Here is a 20,134-nt window from a genome sequence, read left to right on the forward strand (position 1 = left end):
CTGAGGCCATGACACACACTTCACCCTGGGCCTCTGGGTCTTCATCTGAAAAGTGAAAGGACTAGGCAAGATGATTTTGAGGTCCTTCACCTCTAAGATTTGAGAATTTGACAATTCCTGAATAGTAAACATCAGTTTTTTGACACTAGAGCAATGGGTTTGTCAACCTATATGTATTCTCCCAAATGTTATCTGCCTCAAGCCACTGAGACCTTTCCCAGATGGACACATGGCAGGCTTGGCAAAGTCTATGGAGTTTCCTTCAGAAACTAGGCCCAGCCACTCCTATTCATTTATCTCTTCATTCATCAAACATTTATTGAAGGCCTGTTATGTGCTAGGTGCCAATCTTTAGAACTTGATCCATGGCTTTTTATCCATCTTTCCTATGCTCACTTTCTTTGACAAACCAGGCAGACAACAGTATAGGAAATGTGCATTTAATCATTCTCTTGAATGCTCAGAGCTCAAAAATTGAGTTTTCTATAACAAAATGTAATACAGTCATGGTGGGTCCAAAGTGTCAGGGAGGCAGACCTCAACAAGTGAAAAGTATGGAAAGGGGGTGTGTGTGTGAACAAAGCATTCTTTTCGATTAAAACTTTATTCTTTAGGGTCTCATTTCAAAGGTCCATTGCCCCTGCTTTCAGAAGTCTCTGTATGTTTCAAGGAGGGGACAAGTTTTCGTTGCCTTCATCGGAATTATGACTAGGCAGGGTCCTGAGATCTGAATTTGGAGCAAGAGAACTTGAGATAGACCTCAGGCAGCTCTCACAGAACCTAATTTGTACCGTAGAAGGAAGGGAAAACCCACCAGATATAGCCCCATCAGGAATTCCTGTTTGCCTGAAACTGAGCTCTGACTCTCTGTGCTGTGACAGCAGCCAGAGAGACAGAGGATGGTGCCTCTCTGTAGGAAGCAAACAGGTTTTGTTTATCCCCCCCTCTTCTCTACATCCTCTTCTAGGACTGACATTTGGGGCTGGGTAATTCTTTGTTGTGGGTGGGTAATCCTGTACACTGTAGGATGTTGAGCAGCATCCCTGGGTCCTATCCATAACATTAGCACCCTCCTCTCTCCCCCGAGTTGTGACAACTAGAATTGTCTCCAAACATTTTCAGATGTCGCCTCTGTGTGGGGAGGGGTGTGAAAAATCACCCCGATTGAGTCCCGCTGCTCTAGGTGCTGTTGAAAGCTGAGGTTATCACTGTCCACGCAAGACAGAAAGGAGAAGCCTGAAACACTTGTGTTGACCTAATGCCTTATACAGTGATGACGAGAGGTCCTTTCCTGGACCAGTCAAGGATGCATGTCATCTGAGAAATAAAATGGCATTTGTTTGTTTAAAAAAGAAGATGTTTGGATAATTTGGAAAACTGGTGTCTCCCAACTACATGTTTTAAGTTAAAATTATGACCTTGCCCACATTTCTTTAGCATTTGTCAGGTGGGAGGAGATTCCAAGGCACTTTGGGAAGCATCCTAACGAAAAGTGAATTATTTGACCCATCACTAAAATTCAGCCACCTCTGAATTGTGAAGTGGCAGTTAATTAGCAGCTTCTTACTGTATCCACTGTGGCTTAATTTATGGATTATAAGATGTGGAGGTATTGCAAATCAAAATTTTCTGGGAACTTAGAGCAACATTACAGCAATATAAAGATTCAGAGACAAAGGAGAGGCAATATCCCATCCTCTCACTCCCTGGATGAGGGGGGTGGTTGTAAGGGGAGGTCCCTGAGGTACGGAGATCCACTTGTCTCCACTTGCAATTGACTTAGTCCTAACACATATCCAGTTCAGATGAATTATGTTCCCAGCTTTTAATATAGGTCTTTGAAAATAGATTTATTTGGTTCATATTGGAGTCTTCTGTGGGTTGCTTTTGACTTTTTTTTTTTTTTTTTTTTGCTTCTTGATCTTATTTGTTCACTCCAAACTTCTAGACATGAATTCATTTCCCCCCAGAAATACAAAACTAGGTCATATCTTATGGTGAAATAGTTCTGCAGATTCCTGGGATTCTGAAAATAACAGAAATAGGATGTCCTTACAACCATTCAGCAAACATTATGGAGTACCAATTGTCTCTGCCCCTGTATGAGGGTATCTCTTGTTCAGAGATGGGCTCCTTTTTCTGTATTTGGATGATGTTCTATAAAGATCACATGCTACCATGGGTTGCTTGGGGGAAAGGAGATGGCTTGAGTCTCTTCTTCAGGAAGGGGATTGTGCTTAGAGAAGACAGGAACTGAGAGATGAGCTAGGAGCAGGCTTCTGGGTAGAAGTAGAAAGATGACTTCTCCTTGAGTGTCCAACCAAGGATGTGTGTGACCTAAAATGTTGTGCTCAGCGTTGGTTCGCAACTCTCCCAGGAGGAGCTCCCTGGGAATACTCTGAAACTGCGCCCCCTTCCTTGTAGAGCAGGGAGAGACAGAAGAAAGAGGCAGACCACTCCAGGTTGGTGGGTGGCAGTCTCTGAGCAAAGGGCACTTATACATGAGGCTTGTCCTGGGCAGCAAGAGGACGAGTAGATCCTTGCAAGTCTTAAAATTTTATATAGGGGCCATCACTAGGTTCGGTCACATACACCGTGCAAGGTGTTCTCAACACCACATCATTATCTCAAGGCCGTGTCCTTGGAGCAGCCTCTGGGAGCGAGACAGGCAAGTGGGACCCTTGTCCTAAGGACAGGGGTGGAGGTGAGGAGCCTCTGATCACCCGGGTCTAGCTCATGGGTCAACTGACAGTCACTCACATCTTTTCAATGACCTTCCCCCACAGTCCCTTATGGGTTTCACAAGTAATGATCTACTTATTTATTTTTAAAAATTGATTTAAGGTTATGCCTCTGTAGTTGTAGGGAGAAAGAGGTGGAGCTGTAGCTAATCAGGTAACTGTATATAACCTATGCATACTGCATGTGAACATGGTCCCTTACACGGATGTCATGTCTTTTTTTTTAAAGATTTTATTTATTTATTTGACAGAGACAGAGACAGCGAGAGCAGGAACACAAGCAGCGGGAGTGGGAGAGGGAGAAGAAGGCTTCCCCTTGAGGAGGGAGCCCGATGTTGGACTCGATCCCAGGACCCTGGGATCATGACCTGAGCCGAAGGCAGACGCTTAACGACTGAGCCACCCAGGCGCCCGGATGTCATGTCTTTTAAAAAAGGCTGCAAATGACTGCTCAAAGGAAATACAAGATAAAGATGAATCAGCTATACTTTATAGGTTAGATTATCTAGTTGCAGGATATTAAAAATTCATTTACAGTGTTGTGGGGAATCAAGGAAAGAAGAAAGTGTGTTCCTTTTCTATTAGTGAGATCCTCAAGAGAGAGTTTCCTCAGGGAAATCTCCCTCCACTGTCAACCGTGGAGGTGGGCCCCGGGCGGGTTTCCTTACAAAGGATCCCTTTTGTGCACCGCACTGTTGTGTTTGGAGAACAGGAGAAAGAATGAAAAGCGGATCAACAGATCTTTGCCTGCCCTACTTCACAATCTAGGCGAGGAATATATGTGCCTTCGAGAGTGTAAGAGATCATAAATTACTCATGCATGCCAAGGGGATGGAGAATGAAGGGACCATCAGGAAAGTGGGCTAAGAGCTTGGGAAGCACTTGATTGAAATGGGTGAAGGAAGGGTGGCTTTGAATAGCCATAGAGTTGAGGAGACTTCCAGAAAGGGGCAGTGAGAGAGGGAGCAAGGCCAGAGAGAGGAGCAGGCAGCTGAGAGAAGCAGGAAGCACAGGGAAAGAAACTCTCAAGAGAGTTGTGACCACATGGCTGAGGACTTTGACTTTGACACAGTGGTGCCCAGAGAGTCACGTTCGGTTGCAGAGCAAAGGAATGCTGTGATGAAAATAGCATTGGAATCATTTTATTTTGGCATCTTATTTCCTATTGATGGACACAGGGAGAGGAAGGAGCAAGTATAAGGTTTTAGAACTAGTCTGGTGTGTGAAACAGTAGAGGCTGGATTAGGGTCAGTCTGAGGGACAACCCAGGGAAAATGCTCTGGGGCTTAGTGACAAATGGACATCAAGGACAGAGCGGGGACAGAAATAGCTCTAAGGTTGCGAGCCTGGATGCATGGTGGCGATGCCGCTGAGTCATGTGATAGTGCTGACTGGAGCTTCATGAGCTCAGCTGTACACAGATGCCATACAAGAAGAATATTCAGAAAGCAATGTCCTACTAATAATGGGAGCCAGAGGACTGAAGTGACAGAAGTCTCAGCAGGGGCGGGGCTAGTTGGGGAGTCATTTGTCAAACTTCTGGTCAATAGGAGCTTTGCTGGGGGGCTAGGAAGAGGTCACCTGTGTGAGTGATTATGTGCATGTCATGAGGTTTTGTAAGATAACAGTGAAATCCAGAGGAACTATCGGGGCTAAACATCTCTTTCTCTTTGTCTTTATGCCTTGTGGATGGATAACTCGGTCAATGAAAAGATGTTTGAATTTACACAAATATTTGAATTGCAGACTTGTTTTTGCTGGAAGTATATCGATGAGATCTACACTCTTTGTTCACACATATTTACCTTTCACAAGACCAGCAGGAAGAGTGCCCACTGCCCTGGCATTATCAAATGTTTCTTTCTGAGGCTGATGCTGGAGGTTGCTTGACTCTTGTTAGGAACGCAAGCACACACAGATCCGATCCCCACGCCATTCGTGATTCATCTCACCTGTCGTACCAATGACTTTGCGTGTTTCTGTGTGTCCAGGGCACATTATTTTAGCATCAGGTAAGGGGAGAGAGGCAGGAGTACCCAGCTGATGGCGAAGAAAGAAGAGACACCCAGGGACGCCTTTGAGTTCAGCAGCTGTAGGTGACTCCGCCTTTTAATCTCGGAGTCTGCAAAGGGAGAGAAAAAAGTTCAGGGTCACAGAGGAAAAGCTGGATGTCTTCTTCACGTGGCTGCTTGGCAAAGAAAGGTACCTGAAAAACAGAACAAGTTGATTCTAATACAACTTATACCCCAATTTGGGGGCAATTTTGTACCCTATTCTCTACCTCTCTGTAACTGGCTTAAAATCAGAGCTTTCTCTTTTTTCAAAGGAAGTTCCTTTCTCTTGTCCACTCCAGTGAACACTCAGCCAAATGAAAAACTAGACCAATAAAGAGACTGTTATTGCTTACCAAAGAAAGAATAAGATAAGCGGTCATGGCCAGTCCTTGGCTTCGGACACATTTTTTTCCTGTAGGCAGTGACCTTTACAGGTTCTGTGTCATTTGCTTCATCACACCACTACAAAGCAATGCGAAAGTATTGTTCTCATTTGAAGTCGAGAAAGATTGAAGTGAAGACATGAGACTACTCTTCTTTTACGCTATTTGCTTCCTAGACAATCCAATCTCATTTAGTTCGTTTCAGCTTTGACACTTACTAGCTGTGTGACTTGAGGCAGGTTACTCAACCTATACGTGCCTCAGTTTCTTCACCTAGAAAATAAGGCTAAGGTAATAATGGACTTCACAGAGTTCTTTTGAGGATGTAAAGCACTTAGAACAGGACCTGGCACGTAATAAGCACTCAAGTATCCCCTGTAACAACAATAAGAGGGACCCCACTCGAGCCCAATAAGCATTATTTCCACTAATCTGACCATCTCCAAACCCACCTCCTTAGTCTGAGCTCTGTCCTGAGTTCCACATCTGGATTTATGGTTGCCACTGTATATGTCAGTTAAAAATTTAATTATTCAGCAAATATTTTTGAGTACCTGCTGTTGGGGTTCAAAGGAGTCCAGTAAGGAACACCCTCTTCCCCAGCTGAGTTCTGAACCAATTAAAGGATAAGATAAAACGAGTGAGGCAACTGGAAGACCCAAATGTCACCTTTATCATTGGTTAAGTCTGATAATAAAAGATGAAGCTTTGTCTGCAGGCAGATGGGCTGCCCCCCAGACTTTCCCAGTGACAGGCAGCACCAGACTGGGGCAGGCTTCCTGCCGCAAGAGCAGGCTCTGCTTCTGAAGAACTGATGGCTTAGAGGAGCACACTTTCTGAGGGTTAGCTAGAGAGAAAAGGAAAAGAAGGAGCCAAACTCTTTGTGTCTAGCTTCTCCTACAAAAGTCCCTAATCAGATAAATTAACTCCTTCTCCTCTGGGGAGAAGGGGAAGAAGGGAGACCAGAGAGGCTAGAGGGGTTACATTGGTGGGGAATCCTTTCTCATGGAAGGAAATATGTAGGGGAGGGTTGAAGGCTATGGGGAGAATGCTGTCACATGCTGGGTAATGTGCCATGCATTAGACATCTCTACCTATGTGCACAATTCAACTCAGCATCTCCAAAACCCTCACCTTCATGTTGCTTCTCCTGTTTTAATTTTGGGTTGATAGCATTACTAACCTCCTAAGCAACTGGGGTTTAGATCCGTTTTGACTTCCTCTTTCTCTTGTCCTTCATATTTGTGTAACCAAGATGATTTTTTTCATTAGCTTTTGATTCTTCCCCTTTCCTTTCCATTGCCACCGTCCCAGTGAAAGCCCTCCTAATTTCTCCCCTGGACCATCGACATAGGCTCTTGACTTCACACCTTCCGATTCTATCAAAACCATTCTTTTCTCCTTCAAAGCCCAGCTTCAACTCTGCCTCATCTACTGAGCCACAGTCATAATTAACAATTCTTTCCCCTAAACACCACATCTACACTGGGATTAATTCCTCTTATGACATTTATGCTATTATGCTATTCACCTCCATATTTCATGGGACTTAAAAATTGCTTTGTACATATTTGGCACACAATAGATACTTGTTGAACGAATGACCTAAATTAGCAGTAGAGTCAGAGAACACAGGATGTAAACTCTGCCATCTCATCCAGTGGTTTAAAAACATGTATGGAGTACTTTGTACGTGGCAAGAAGGAATTGTGTTATTTTCTGAATTTTGAGCTATGTCTTGCTACCATATTGTATTTAGTCCTAGTACTGATACATGGGACACTTGTCCTGATGTATTCAATAAGCATCTATGGAAAAAGAATCTGCTCACTGAATGAAAGGTGTGCTCAATATCTGTGGTTTATTCAGTTATTGTCATTTGTACTGGAAGGCTTTAGTTATCCAGTTTGGAGATATTTATTGAGATCTGAACTGAGATACTATTGTTCACACCCATCCTTCTAAATGCCCAATGCTTCATTTCCCCCTTTTCTTCAGGGAAGGCCTTCCAGCAGGTACTGCCTGATTGGTCTATGTGTGGGCAACTGACACAAGTTGAGCCTTTCTGAGAATGTAGAATAAGACTGTGGGAGTAAGGCTCACTCTGGTTCCTCTATCGAGTGAGAGAGACTTTTAAAGCTAGGAACTCTTGGGAATCACATTCTGCCCTATAGACTAAAACAAGAGAAACTAAATTAGAGAGTAACAAGAGAATAAAGTAGAGAGTTGAAAATCCCAGTGGAGTTTAAATTCCTGGTTCCAGCAGTTCCTGAAGCCAAATTACTCTTTCTGTTCTTGGTTCCATGAGCTATCCTAATGCACTTTTATTAAATTCTCTGTTTAGCTTAGGCTATTTTGAGTTGGTTTTCTGTTACAATCAACTAAGAGCATTCTAGTCACTAGTCACCAATTTGTTCCTCAGGATGGTGGAAGAGCTCTTTTTCTCATATGTATGATTTGTTTGTTAGATTTTCTTTTTTTTGGTGGTAAAAAACATAAAATTTACCATCTTTACCGTTTTTAAATGTACAGTTCAGTAGTTTTAAGTGTATTCACATTATTATGGAACAGATTTCCAAAACTTTTTCATTTTGCAAATCTGAAACTCTATACCCATTAAACAACTTTCTTTGCTTTTCCCTCCCCCACAAAGTGCTGGTAACCACCATTGTACTTTCTGTTCCTCTGAATTTGACTACTACTTTAGATATCTCATATAAGTAGAATCATAGAGTATTTGTCTACGACTGGCTTATTTCACTTAGCATGGTATCCTGAAATTTTATTTATGTTGTAGCATGTGAATTTCCTTCCTTTTTAAGGGTGAATAATATTCCATTGTATATATATACCACCTTTTTTTTTTTGAGAGAGAGAGAAAGAGAGAGTACGCCTGAGTGGGGGATGGTGGGGAAAGGCAGAGGGAGGAGGGAGAGAGAGAATCTTAAGCAGGTTCCACACCTGGCATGGAGCCCGACGTGGGGCTCCATATCACAACCCTGAGATCATGACCTGAGCTGAAATGGAGAGCTGGACACAACAAACTGAGCCACCCAGATGCCCCAATATACCACATTTAGTTTATTCATTCCTCTGCTATGGACATTTTGGGTTGCTTCCTTCTCTTGTCTATTGTGAATCATGCAACTATGAACATGGGTGTACAAATATCTCTTTGAGAACCTGCTTTCAATTCTTTGGGATATATACACAGAAATGGTATTGTTAGATCATATGGTAGTTCTATTTTTAAAATTCTTTGAGGCATCTCCATACTGTTTTCCATAGCAGTTGCACCATTTTACAATTTCATCAACACACGTAAGTGTTCCAATTTCTTCACATCCTCACCAATACTTGTTATTTTCCATTTTTTTTAATACTAGCTATCCTAATGCTTGTGAGGTGATACTGTGATTTTGATTTGCATTTCTCTGATGATTAGTGATATCGAGCATCTTTTCATGTTTGTTGGCCATTTGTTTATCTTCTTGGAGAAATGTCTATTCAAGGCCTTTGTCCATTTTTTAATTGGGTTATTTGATTTTTTTGTTGTCGAGTGTAGGAATTCTTTATATATTCTGGATATCAGATATATGATTTGCAAATACTTTCTCCCATTTCATAGGTTGCTTTTCATATATTTACTTTTAAATTAAAAAGTAAGCTGAAAAAATATGATTTATTCAGTTAAATTCAGCAAACATTTATAAGGCACTTAAATGTACAAGGTATTCCACCTGGTTCTGGGCTTGATATAAGACAGCAGTTCTCCTGGCATACTCCTTCCACTATAGATTGAATTTAATTCAGCTGCAGTAGGGATGGTCTTAAAAGTCATAATCCAGTCTGTACATTTTCTTGACACTAGCTCAACCCTAGTTTTTTTAATGCACTAAGGTAGGGAAACTAGGGTGCTGGGCCACTCTGAGTCCTAGTCTTTTTTAGCCTGGGAGGCCAGTTCAATCTAGAGCTTTCTGACTAATCCTGGGCCAATATTAGCGGGATCATGAGCCAGTCCTAGATGGGTTGAATAAGACTAAGTTGGAGTCGGACCTTAAGACTTTTAGTCTTCAGATCGAAAATCTTCTCAAAGGCAGGCTGGAACCAAATCAGTTTTGGTTGGGGGGCTTGGGATGTAGATCACCCACTGAATATATCAAAGATATCCAATATTTGTCATTTTCCTCATTGTTTCACCAAAGCGGTCTTATTGAGTTAGGACCACAGAATCCTAAATACTGCTCTCCAGGCAACTATCCCCAGTCAATGAGAAGGCGTACAAGATGAAGCCTCATTGTGATTTTTGACCTATATTCCATAAATATTGTTTTGTATTAGTCTTCTTATGTAATGCAATCCCAACTATAACTGTGCTCAAGTTCTCCATGAAGAGGACTCTCAAGCTTTCTATAACCCAATACATAATATATCTGTTAAACCAATTAGATTTTAATTTGTATTTGATTTTAGCCCAGTAAACCCATGCAAAAAGCGTGGGGAAACCCACCTGTCACTTTGATATCCCCCGTGGCTTTGGCAATGTTGTTCTCAATCATACAGGAGTATGTGTTGTTGATCGTGACATTGTAGAGTACAGACACAACCTTCATGGTCACATTCTCAGAGTTCAGCTCAAAGCTGGTATTGGAGACTTCTGAGAAGTTGGCTCCCTGGTCAACTTGGGATGCCCAGACCACTGTGGGCTGGGGGAACCATCGGGGAGCCTCACACCGTAAGCTCTCTGAGCTGGCATTATAGTCCACATTCACCTCTGGGATGCTGAAGGCTGCAGGGTTGGAAGTGAAGAGGGGCAGATGTCAAGGTCATACAGATAAAACAATATAGGCTTTGAAGTGCTAGGTCTTAAAAACATAGTCATTTCCACCATTGAAGTGACTCAGTACTTCCCCAGTGGGCCGTCTGTGTATGGCCAATTGTATTGTAGATGCAAATAATGATTTGGACAACGCTTTGGCCAAAATCACAAACTCTAAGGGCCTAAGTTCTAGGTATAATTGTTATAACAGATAAATTTCTCCAACTAAGAGGAGTTCCAGTTCAACCCTTAAAGATAAGGGATAAAGTTGATCACAAAATGTTTATTCCTTAAGGATTTTGGACATTTTCTCAGGCACCTGTGAAGCCTCTTGGATTTTATGTATTTTTCTGCCTGGAGGATAAAGTTAGGGTGGGGAGGGAGAGGGAGAAGGAACAAACAAACAGCGTTCACCCGTCACCCACAGAAATTCCATACACAGGCCTTGTCATCACGGGGGTTTGGATTTTGCTTGGGTGGAGACTCTCTAGCCCTGGTGTCCAGGGGTAGAGACAGTCATTTGTTTTCTTCTAAGATAATCCTCCTTATTGGGGAGGTAAATGAACTTTGAAATTAAGACTAGCTTCCTCTAATATCCAGGCAGTGAGACATTTGTGGAAAAATGTTAAGGCCTGGACTTTTGACTATAAAATGCTTATTATGCCAAATGGCAAGATCCAAGTTATTAATTTATTTAGCACTTTCCTTTGACTGTGAGTATGCTGGGACTGAGTGAGCAGTGAAAGGAAAGCCCTTGCTTTGCCCTTAAAGAATCTTCCATCTAGCAGGGGAGATGAGACTCATCTGCTCACAGTAGGCAGGGAATGAGCTCCTGGGAGATGATGAAAGGAGCTGAGCGTACATGACAATGAACCACCATGGAGGGTGCACTCCGTGCCAGGTACCAAATTCCAGACATTATTTCATTTGATCCTCACAACTGTTCGAGGGATCTCTATTATTATCACCATTTAAAAAACAAGTTTTTAATTTTGGAATAATTTTAGATTTACAGAAACACTGCCAAGATAACACAGAGAGTTTTTGTATACACCTCACCATTTTCCCTAATGTTAACATCTTAAACAACCATGGTACATTTGTCAAAACTGAGAAACCACCTTTGGTATATAACTATTAACTCATCTCCAGACTTTATCTGTATTTTACCAGTTTTTCCACCAATGTCCTTTTTCTTCCCAGGATCCCATATTGCATTTAGTTGGCTTGTCCTCTTAGGTTCCTCCGGTCTATGTCAGTTTCGCAGTCTTCCCATGTTTTTCATGATCTTGACAGTTTGAGTGGTCCAGGTCAGGTATTTTGTAGGGTGTCCCTCTATTGGAATTTGTCTGGGGTTTTTCTCATGATTAGATTGAAGCTATGCGTTTTGGTGAGGAAGGCCATAGAAGGAAAAGTGCCCTTCTCATCATATCACATCAGAATGCATACTACTGACATGACTTATCATTGATGATGTTAACTTTGATCACCTTGCTGAGGCAGTGTTTGCCAGGTTTCTCTGGAAGTTGGACTTCACTAAGAAAAACACACCCTGAGTGTGGTCAAGGAGAAGGGAGGAAGTACTAAGCTCCACCTCCTGGAGTGGGGAGATCTAAATACATTATTTGGAATTCATCTGTAAGGAAGATTTGTGTCATCTCCCTCATATTTATGGAAGTATGGATTCATGTGTATTTATTTTATACTTGGAGTTTTCATTTACTACTATGCTGTTTGTTTTGTTGCTCAGATTGTTCCAGCTTTGTCACTGGAAGCCCTTTCAGTTGGCTCCAGGGTCCCTTTGACATGACCCTATTAATCCCCATTTTAAGATGAAGAAACTGAGGCTCAGTGAGTTTGCCTTGCCCAGGCCCCAGTACTTGCCCAGGTCTGGCTCTAGATCACCAATAGAAACACATGTTAGAAAGTGTCCAAGGAAGGCCTGTGCAGACTAGTGTAGGCCAGGAGGCCTCAGGATACTTTCTGCCTATTTTGTAAGGCCTTTCTCAAATGCCAAATTCTCCATGGGGGCTCTCCTATCCCTTCCCTCCCTATGCATTTGGATGTGATCCTTCTCTCCCTCTGCATCCCCAAATCACTCTGTATTTCTCTTAAAACATTGATAGACTTTATCGATTATGATAGGTATTTACCTATTTTCTTATCTCCGCCCCAGCCCTCAACTCTATAAGCTGTGTCCTGTGAGCTCTGCAAGAGGAGGGACCATCATCTAGTTTTCTTAATCATCCTTTTACTCCTCACAGTACCTCTCTGAGTTTCTTATACATAAATTCACCAAGCTGAGTTGACAAGGAAGGGTGGGATTTCACTGGGGGAGGATTAGTGTTTATAGAACATTATTGTTTTTGGTTAGTTCCCTTTGAACTTCTCCTAAAATAGGTTCCACTGCCATGAGTCTCTGGAGACTGATTTCAGACTTGGGCTAGAGCCTACTTAGCACAGAAAAATCTCAGGCCAGATCATAGGTTTCTCTTACTAGCAACAACAAAGGCTACCATAAAAGAGACCACATTTATTTTGGCAAACTATTTCAGGGAATATACCTGAAAATCCAGAGAAGAGTAGAATCCAGAAGAGAAGATTTTAAGACCTAATCTTATAGGGGGGCTATTTTTGGAGTTGGTGCGGGTCTTGGACAGCAAGGATGACTGGTGGCAGGATGGTCTTTGTCTTACTGGTCACTCATGAGCATAAATTATTTCAGCAGCATCCCGTGGTTCTTAGCCCCAAATACCTTTGGGCGCTCTCTTTCCCCCTTGCCAAAAGTAACTCACCTCCAGTTTTATACTCAAGGTTGGCATTCCCCTTGCCTTTGGAGGTGATGATGTAACATTTGTAGGTGCCAGCATCTGAGAGTTGCACGTTTTTCAGCCTCAGAGAGGCATTGCCGCCTATCACTTGATCAGCAAACACTGCTGTCCGGCCTCTGAACATTTCATCTTGGTCTGACAGGTCGTCTTTGCCTTCTTTGAACTCATGTACCAAGCCTATAACACCTTCCTTCAGCCACTGTATCACGATATCAGAAAGCTTGATGTCAGGTTCAAAAGTGCAGCTTAGGATTCCATCCTCCCCAATGTTTCCAGCTGAGGTCAGAGTAGTGACTGTAATGGAGTGTCTCCCTGCAATTCAGGAAGCAAGGGTCAATGCCCAGGGAAGTTGTCGAATGTCTACAACCAAACCCTTCATTACCAAAGCCAAAACAGAGACTTCTGTAATAAACTAGAAATATAGAAGAACAGGAGAGGCATAAAAAAAAAAAAAAAAAAAAAAAAAGGAGACATAAGAATAGAAAGAACAGGAAGACAGTAGTCTTGAGTCTACAGCAGATCTGCTCCTTGAGAATAGGCAACCAAACCCTTGAGAGGCACCAAGAAGAGAACATACTGATCTTGGAGATTGAAGATGAGAATTCAAGTCCTAGCTTTGTCACTTGATAGCTGTGTGACCTTGGGTACGTCATGTAACCTCTCTGGGTCTCAGAAAAATTGAGGTAATATCTGTCTTACCTACCTTAAAGGGTTCTTGTGAGGATCAAATCAAATGGATGTGAACTTGATTTGCAAACTGTAATTACATACATAAGGTATTGTTATTCTTAGTTAACCAGAAGTGAAACCTCATGTTAACTAAATGTGGCTAGCAAATTGGAAGAATGCTAAGTTCTAGAGTGCTGTTACTTGTATCTCCATTTGAATGATAAAGAAACCAAAGCAGAGAAGAGATAAGTGCCTTGGTCAAGGTTATAGTGCGAGCAATGGTAAAATGAAGAATGGTACTTAATTAAATTAATTTTTTGGCTTAAGTTAGAAGCCATCCCCTCCTCTCCAAACATATCACCAGTAGAAATATTAATTATGATGTCAGCCGTGTCCACGGCCTCTCCCCCACTTGCCCACTGGATGGCCTGGGCAGTCTGTGAAGGATTGGCCAACTGTTCTTTCCTCACTGGAGGCTGCTGGCTGGGGATGCCTATAGGGGTGATTTAATTAACCGAATCTTCTTGAGAGGCTCCTTCTGTGATTGGATGTGAAGTGAAGGAGAGGAGGGGTATTTGAGCCCAAGAGGAGAATGGAGCAGTTAGAAAGAAGTGTGAGGGAGAGAACATGAAAGAGAAAGATGAAGAGAGTCCTCCATCCCTAGAGCTGTCTTAGATCCTGAGGGTTTTCAAGCCTAGTTCCTGTCCCAATCTCGGAGTATCCTTTACACAGACACTTTATATTAAAACAGTCTGCACAAACCTCTCTTTCTTACAACCCAAAAAGTCCAAATTGACGAGTCCTGAGCACTTCTCAACTGTACTTCTTAGCTTCCTTATTGCTATTCCTGCCTCTGATCTTTGCCTCCGTCCAATCTATTTTGTAAAATTGCATTAATCTTATAGGTAGACCTTAAAATACAATCTGGACATGTCAGTTTTATAATCACTAATCTTCCATGGTTCCCAAGGGCTGTGGACTAAAATTCAGACACGACTAGCATGGCCTTCAAAGCTAAATGCTACATGGTGTGAATACTGCATGGAACATAGTGAATGCCCCCTAGACATTAGCTCTTATTGCTACCTTTCCAGCCTCATTTCCTACCACGTCCTTTCATAGTCTCTACTGTTTATGTATATCAAGTGATTTATTGATTTTCTGCTTTCACTGGAAAGATACATAAGCAAAGTGTACATGCTATTTTTCAGGTTTCAGAGATAAACATGAACACAAGGATATCTTGACATTTCACCTCTTCTAGCCCCTTAGGGATTGGAACTAATTGGCTCCTAGGCCTTTGGAAAGTAGGTAAAGGTAATGGATGAGGGACAGAGCTGGAGAAGCTAAGCCAGATGGATTTATATTAGAAAGAACAAAGAGTTACTGATGGGAGAAAAATTATAGGTTAAAAAAGAGGCAGAGGAAAGAAAACCTGTACATGGGCTGGCTTGGGAGGATGTTTTGGGGGCTTTAGAGTGTGAGAGAGGAGAGACTTGGGAGCAGCTGCTATGCGTGGTGGAGAGATTTGGGAGAGAATTATATGCGAGATTTGGGAGAGAAATGATAAAAGAGGATAGTATGATGTTTTGCTGTGTAATATGAATGCAGCACACTCCATCCCCTGCCTCGGCATTTTCTTGAACATGCTTTAAAGATTTAATTTGCTTTTCAATTATTTTTACTTGACAGACTAATATCCAAGACATTCCAGGTTATACATGCTGGTTATACAATTATACTATGCATCTTCACACCCCCGTTCATCTTGCACCTAAAATTTATAGTTCTCTCCTCTCCTTTAGCACCAGTTAGCCAAATTCTACCTATATTCAAGGCTGTTCAGATGGCAGCCCTTGCATGAAACCCTCTTTTGATCTGCCAAGACAAAATTAATAGATTCTCTACTCTCCCATAACACTTTCCCTTGCCTTTATTATAGCAGCTGTCTCCTTCTACCTTGTGTCTAGTCTGGCCCTGGCACAAATTTGTAAGCTTTTCAAGGACAGAAACTGTCTTAATGATTTTTGTAAGTCCTATGAGGCTACGATGGTTCATTGTATTTGTCAATTTGACTGGGCCATGGATGCCCAGATATTTGGTCAAACATTCCGAGGTATCTGTGAGGATGTGTCTGGATAAGATTAACATGTGAATCAGGAGACTGAGTAAAGCAGATCACTCTCCTTAAAAGGGGGGGTCGGGATCATCCAATCAGTGGAAGACCTGAATAGAACAAAAACCCTGAGTAAGAGGGAGCTCCTACCACCTGACCGCTTTCAGCTGGGGCATTAGTCTTTTCCTGCCTTTGGACTAGAACTGAAACACTGTCTTCTTGGATCTTGAGCCTGCCAGCTTGGGGACTGGAACTACACCCTTAACATTCCTGATTCTCAAGCCTTTGGACTCAGATTGGAACTAAACCTTCTGGGTCTCCAGCTTGCTGACAACAGATCTTGGGATTCTCAGCCTCCATAATCATGTGAGCCAATTCTTTCTAAATCTCTCTCTGTCTCTCTCTCATCTCTCACAAACACACACACACACACACACACACACACACACACACTCATGCAAAACCCTGTTGGTTCTGTTTCTCTGGATAACCCCGACTAATACAAATTTTGGTACTGAGAAGGGGGTTGCTGCTGTAATAGATACCTAAGCATGTGGAAGAAGCTTTGGAACTGGGTAATGGGTAGGGGCTGGAAAAGTTTCAAGGTGCATACTAGAGATAGGGATGTTAAGGGTGATTCTGGTGAGGTCTCCGGTGGAAATGAGGAACATGTTATTGGGAACTGGAGGAAAGGCCATTCTGTTATAAAGTGGCAAAGAACTTGGCTGAACTATGTTCTAGTATTTTGTGGAAGGTTGAATTTACAAGTGATGGAATTAGATATTTAGCTGAGGAGATGTCTAGCAAAGGTTGGAAGGAGTATCTTGGTTACTCCTGACTGCTTATAGTAAAGTGTGGGAAAGGAGAGCGATGAATTGAAGAAGGAGTTGTTAAGTAAAAAAGAACCAGGGATGCCTGGGTGGCTCAGTCAGTTAAGCAGCTGACTCTTGGTTTTGGCTCAGGTCATGATCTCAGCGTCCTGGGATCGAGCCCTGTGTCAGGCTCTGGGCTCAGAGGGGAGTCTGCTAGAGGATTTTTCTCCCTCTCCCTTTGCTTCTTCCCCGCACCCTGCTCTTTCTCTCTAAATAAGTAAGTAAGTAAATAAATAAATAAATCTTAAAAAAAAAAAAAAAGAACCATAACATGAAGATTTGGGAAATTCTCAGCCTATCCGTATTGCCAAAAATGAGAAATCTGTTCCGAAGAGAACACTCAGGGTATGGCTGTACAGCCATTTGACAAGGAGATCATAGGTGCTTCTCCTGGGCTTAAGCAGGCACCTCAGCAGAAGCCAGGAATAGAGATGGGGATTGTACCAGCAGCAACACCACCAGCAGGGGACAGAAAAACTAAAGGGGTTAGAACAAATGAGACAAAATGAAGGAAGGCTGTCAGATTTCTTAGATCCTGCAGGATAGGACAATAGAGCTATTCAGACATAAATGCGTGCTATTTCTCCAGAAAAGGGAAGAATAACCCTGAAGGTGATTCAGAGATCATCAGGGCTCCTTGAAACCTTCTTGGTTTCAAAGGATGGGGGCCACCGCCTCTGTTCAACAGGCTAGACAGAGGGTCACTGATGGTAGCCTTAGAGATGGGGCTACCTGAAGCCTGGGGAGGACTTTCCAGCCTCCAGAAATGTGAGAAAATAAATTTCTGTGTTTTAAGCCACCCAGTCTATGATATTTTGTTATGGCAGCCTGAGCAAAGTAAGACAAGTGCCTAGTGCTACATTTCTACAAAGAAAAATAGTATTTGTTGAGTGAATGAATAAATGAATGAATGAATGGAGAGCAGTAGAAATCAAAGCACTATTGGAGATAACGGGTCTATCCAAAATGATTGTAGGAGTAAGGAACATTCGGTGGGATTATCCCATCTAAATTTCGGGGAAACGTGAGCCAGTGAAAAGGAAGGCAATGAAAATACAGAGAGTCCCAATAAAATCATGGAGCAAGTGTAACTGTGTTAGAGCAAGAATAAGTTTGGTTGTAGTTTATAAAGTGCCATTAAAGTTGAATTGAAAAATTACTTTTCAGAAAAAATACATGATTGACACAGTTTATGGGGGGAATGAAATGGTAATGACATATCTTAGTTTGGTAATTTTGCTACTGAATTAATTTTAATGTGTTGGCCCTGAGCCCAAAGGTAGAGAATTTGCTGAAATATCTCTTAGAGAACTTAATGACTGAAAGTAGGCAAGTGTGGAGTGCCCCAGGGACCTGCTGCAGACTCTAGCCCATTTAAGGTTGCATTAAAGATGTGGCAGATGGAAGGATATAATGTCTATTAAATCCTCCCCTCCTTTATCAAATCAAAATAAGGAATAAAAGCCAGTGAGAACTGAGAAAACCAGGAGGACCTCACCATTGCTTTGCACCCAGAAAGCAATCAATAAATGCTTGTTAGGTGAATAAATGATGATCAAAACTGATTAAATGAAATGTAATTAGCAAGCAACAGCATATAGAATTGCTTCTCAAAAAAAAAAAAAAAGATATCTGTATTCAAACTTGCAAACAAATACTGGCTCAAAGAGCTATGTTCTAGGAAACACAATCTGGCCTGGTAGGATTCTCCAGGCCTCTTAACCACCAGTGGCTTTTGTGTGGTGAGCCATAGGGCAAAAAGGCTCTAGGAGGGGTGCCTGGGTGGCTCAGTCGTTAAGCGTCTGCCTTCGGCTCAGGTCATGGTCCCAGGGTCCTGGGATCGAGCCCCGCATTGGGCTCCCCACTCGGCGGGAAGCCTGCTTCTCCCTCTCCCACTCCCCCTGCTTGTGTTCAAGGCAGTTATCTCTTGACAGAGAATTCTGTTAATTGAAACAGGCACAGATTTGAACTTTAAAGTCGGAAGACCCAGCTACTTACTGAAAATATATTCTCTAGCCCTTGAGGGCTAATTACTATGACAGCTCTGGTTTGCATGGGAAAAGAGGAGCAAGCCCAAATCCAGAGTGTTCTGTTTTCAGAGGGGCTGAGCGACATTCAATTGCCCTGTGCAGTAGGAGCAGAAATCTCTTGGAAAAGTGAGGTTACAGGTAACCAAAGCAAGAATTCTTCACAGAGATTATTAATCTGGAATGTCCCAGTAGCGCTGGATTTAACCTGGAAAATGAACTTTCTTCTGTAAGATAGAAGTTACGTAAGACAAGTCCTGTACGTTCCAGCAGCCTAGAGAACATACTGGAGGCGTTCAGCAGTGGCCACTGAGCACCTGCTGGAGCCCAGGCGTCTAGTTAGACACCATAGCACAAGGCTTAACGGTGGTAACACATAGGCTTAAGCCGGCTCCAATATGAGTGCCATTCGTGCCTGAGAAGAGAGCAGGTTTGGGGGTAATCGTTGCTTCCATGAGAAGAAATTAGGAAGGATGCTGGGCCGGGCTCGAGGAAGGAACAATGTGGGAAGCAGCTGGTGTATGAGAACAGGTGTCAGGCGGTCTGGGTTCGAGTTTCAGCGGTATCACTTCCTGGATATGTGACTTCGGGCACGTTTTCTAACTGCTTTATTTCATCATTTTTTTTCATCTATAAAATGAAGATGTTAATGATAGAGGCTCCCTCAGCTGGTCCCTGAAAGGCCTAAATGATACAACACAGGTAAAGAGCTTAACACAGTACCTGACTTGCCACGTATTAGCGGTCTTAATGGTATCGATGACCATTATTAACTAGAATCATTTGGAAAGATTGCAGATCAGAGCAGCAGGCAGAGAGGAATGCTTTATTAAGTGCTTCAGTTAGAGTGACTCGTTCTAAGCCTGGTAAGAACCATGAGAGGTAAGAATTACCATGATACCCATTTTATAAATGAGGATAAAGAGGCTCCGTGGGAGCAAAGCGCTGCCTACAGCCCTGTATCTAGCAAGTCACGGAGCCAGTATTGAACACGGTCTTGTCTGGAACTAAGCCTGTCCTCTTTCTACCACGTTCTGCTGGTATCCACGGGCAGATTGAGATACGTAGAGATTGGTATCCCCACCTTACGTAAAAACGAAAACAACTGAAAACCATAAAACCGAAGTACGAAAGGCCAACAGCTGTTTCTCAGATGATTACAATTAAAAAAAAAAAAATCTCTCGCTCTTCAAACAATCTGTTCAGTCTTCTGTTTTGGTTCCATAAGCACATGCCTGGTTGGCTTATCCAGTGTCCAAAGATGTAGCATCTATTCTGAGGCAGCGTCCTGAGGCCTCCTGCCCTGGCCTCTCTAACTTCAAAGGAAGTCGGCCCTGGTGTGGCCAGGAAATTGTGCAAGTTTTAGGAAGTGCTATATAAATGCATTAATAATCACAAATGATTATTAATGGCAATATAAATAGCGGTGGCAGCCATTTTCTATGCTCACGTGCCAGGTACTTCACAAACACTTTTCTCATTTAATTCCCACAACGGCTCTGACTCTTTTACCAGTGAGGAAACTATTTCTGGAAAGTTATGTCCCAAAAGACATACAGTTAGTGTCAGACCTGAGATTAGAAGGTCTCTGTCTGATTCCTAAACTCTTCCCTTACACAGAG

General features: G+C 42.5%; 1 protein-coding gene across 1 annotated transcript in view; it reads right to left on the minus strand.

Moving 5' to 3' along the window:
• Positions 1 to 3,842: 3,842 nt before the first annotated feature.
• The window catches only part of VTCN1 (V-set domain containing T cell activation inhibitor 1), a 51,537-nt gene continuing 35,245 nt past the window's right edge, over positions 3,843 to 20,134 (minus strand). Inside the window, exons 3-5 of the mRNA XM_021690157.2 lie at positions 12,793 to 13,140; positions 9,689 to 9,967; positions 3,843 to 4,863 (exon numbers count right to left, since the gene is read on the minus strand). Coding sequence (XP_021545832.2) covers positions 4,739 to 4,863; positions 9,689 to 9,967; positions 12,793 to 13,140 — 752 coding nt within the window. The 3' untranslated portion in view covers positions 3,843 to 4,738. The remainder of the gene's footprint in view (positions 4,864 to 9,688; positions 9,968 to 12,792; positions 13,141 to 20,134) is intronic.

The sequence above is a fragment of the Neomonachus schauinslandi genome, chromosome 4 (genome assembly GCF_002201575.2).
Source record: "Neomonachus schauinslandi chromosome 4, ASM220157v2, whole genome shotgun sequence".
Classification (NCBI taxonomy): Eukaryota; Metazoa; Chordata; class Mammalia; order Carnivora; family Phocidae; genus Neomonachus; species Neomonachus schauinslandi.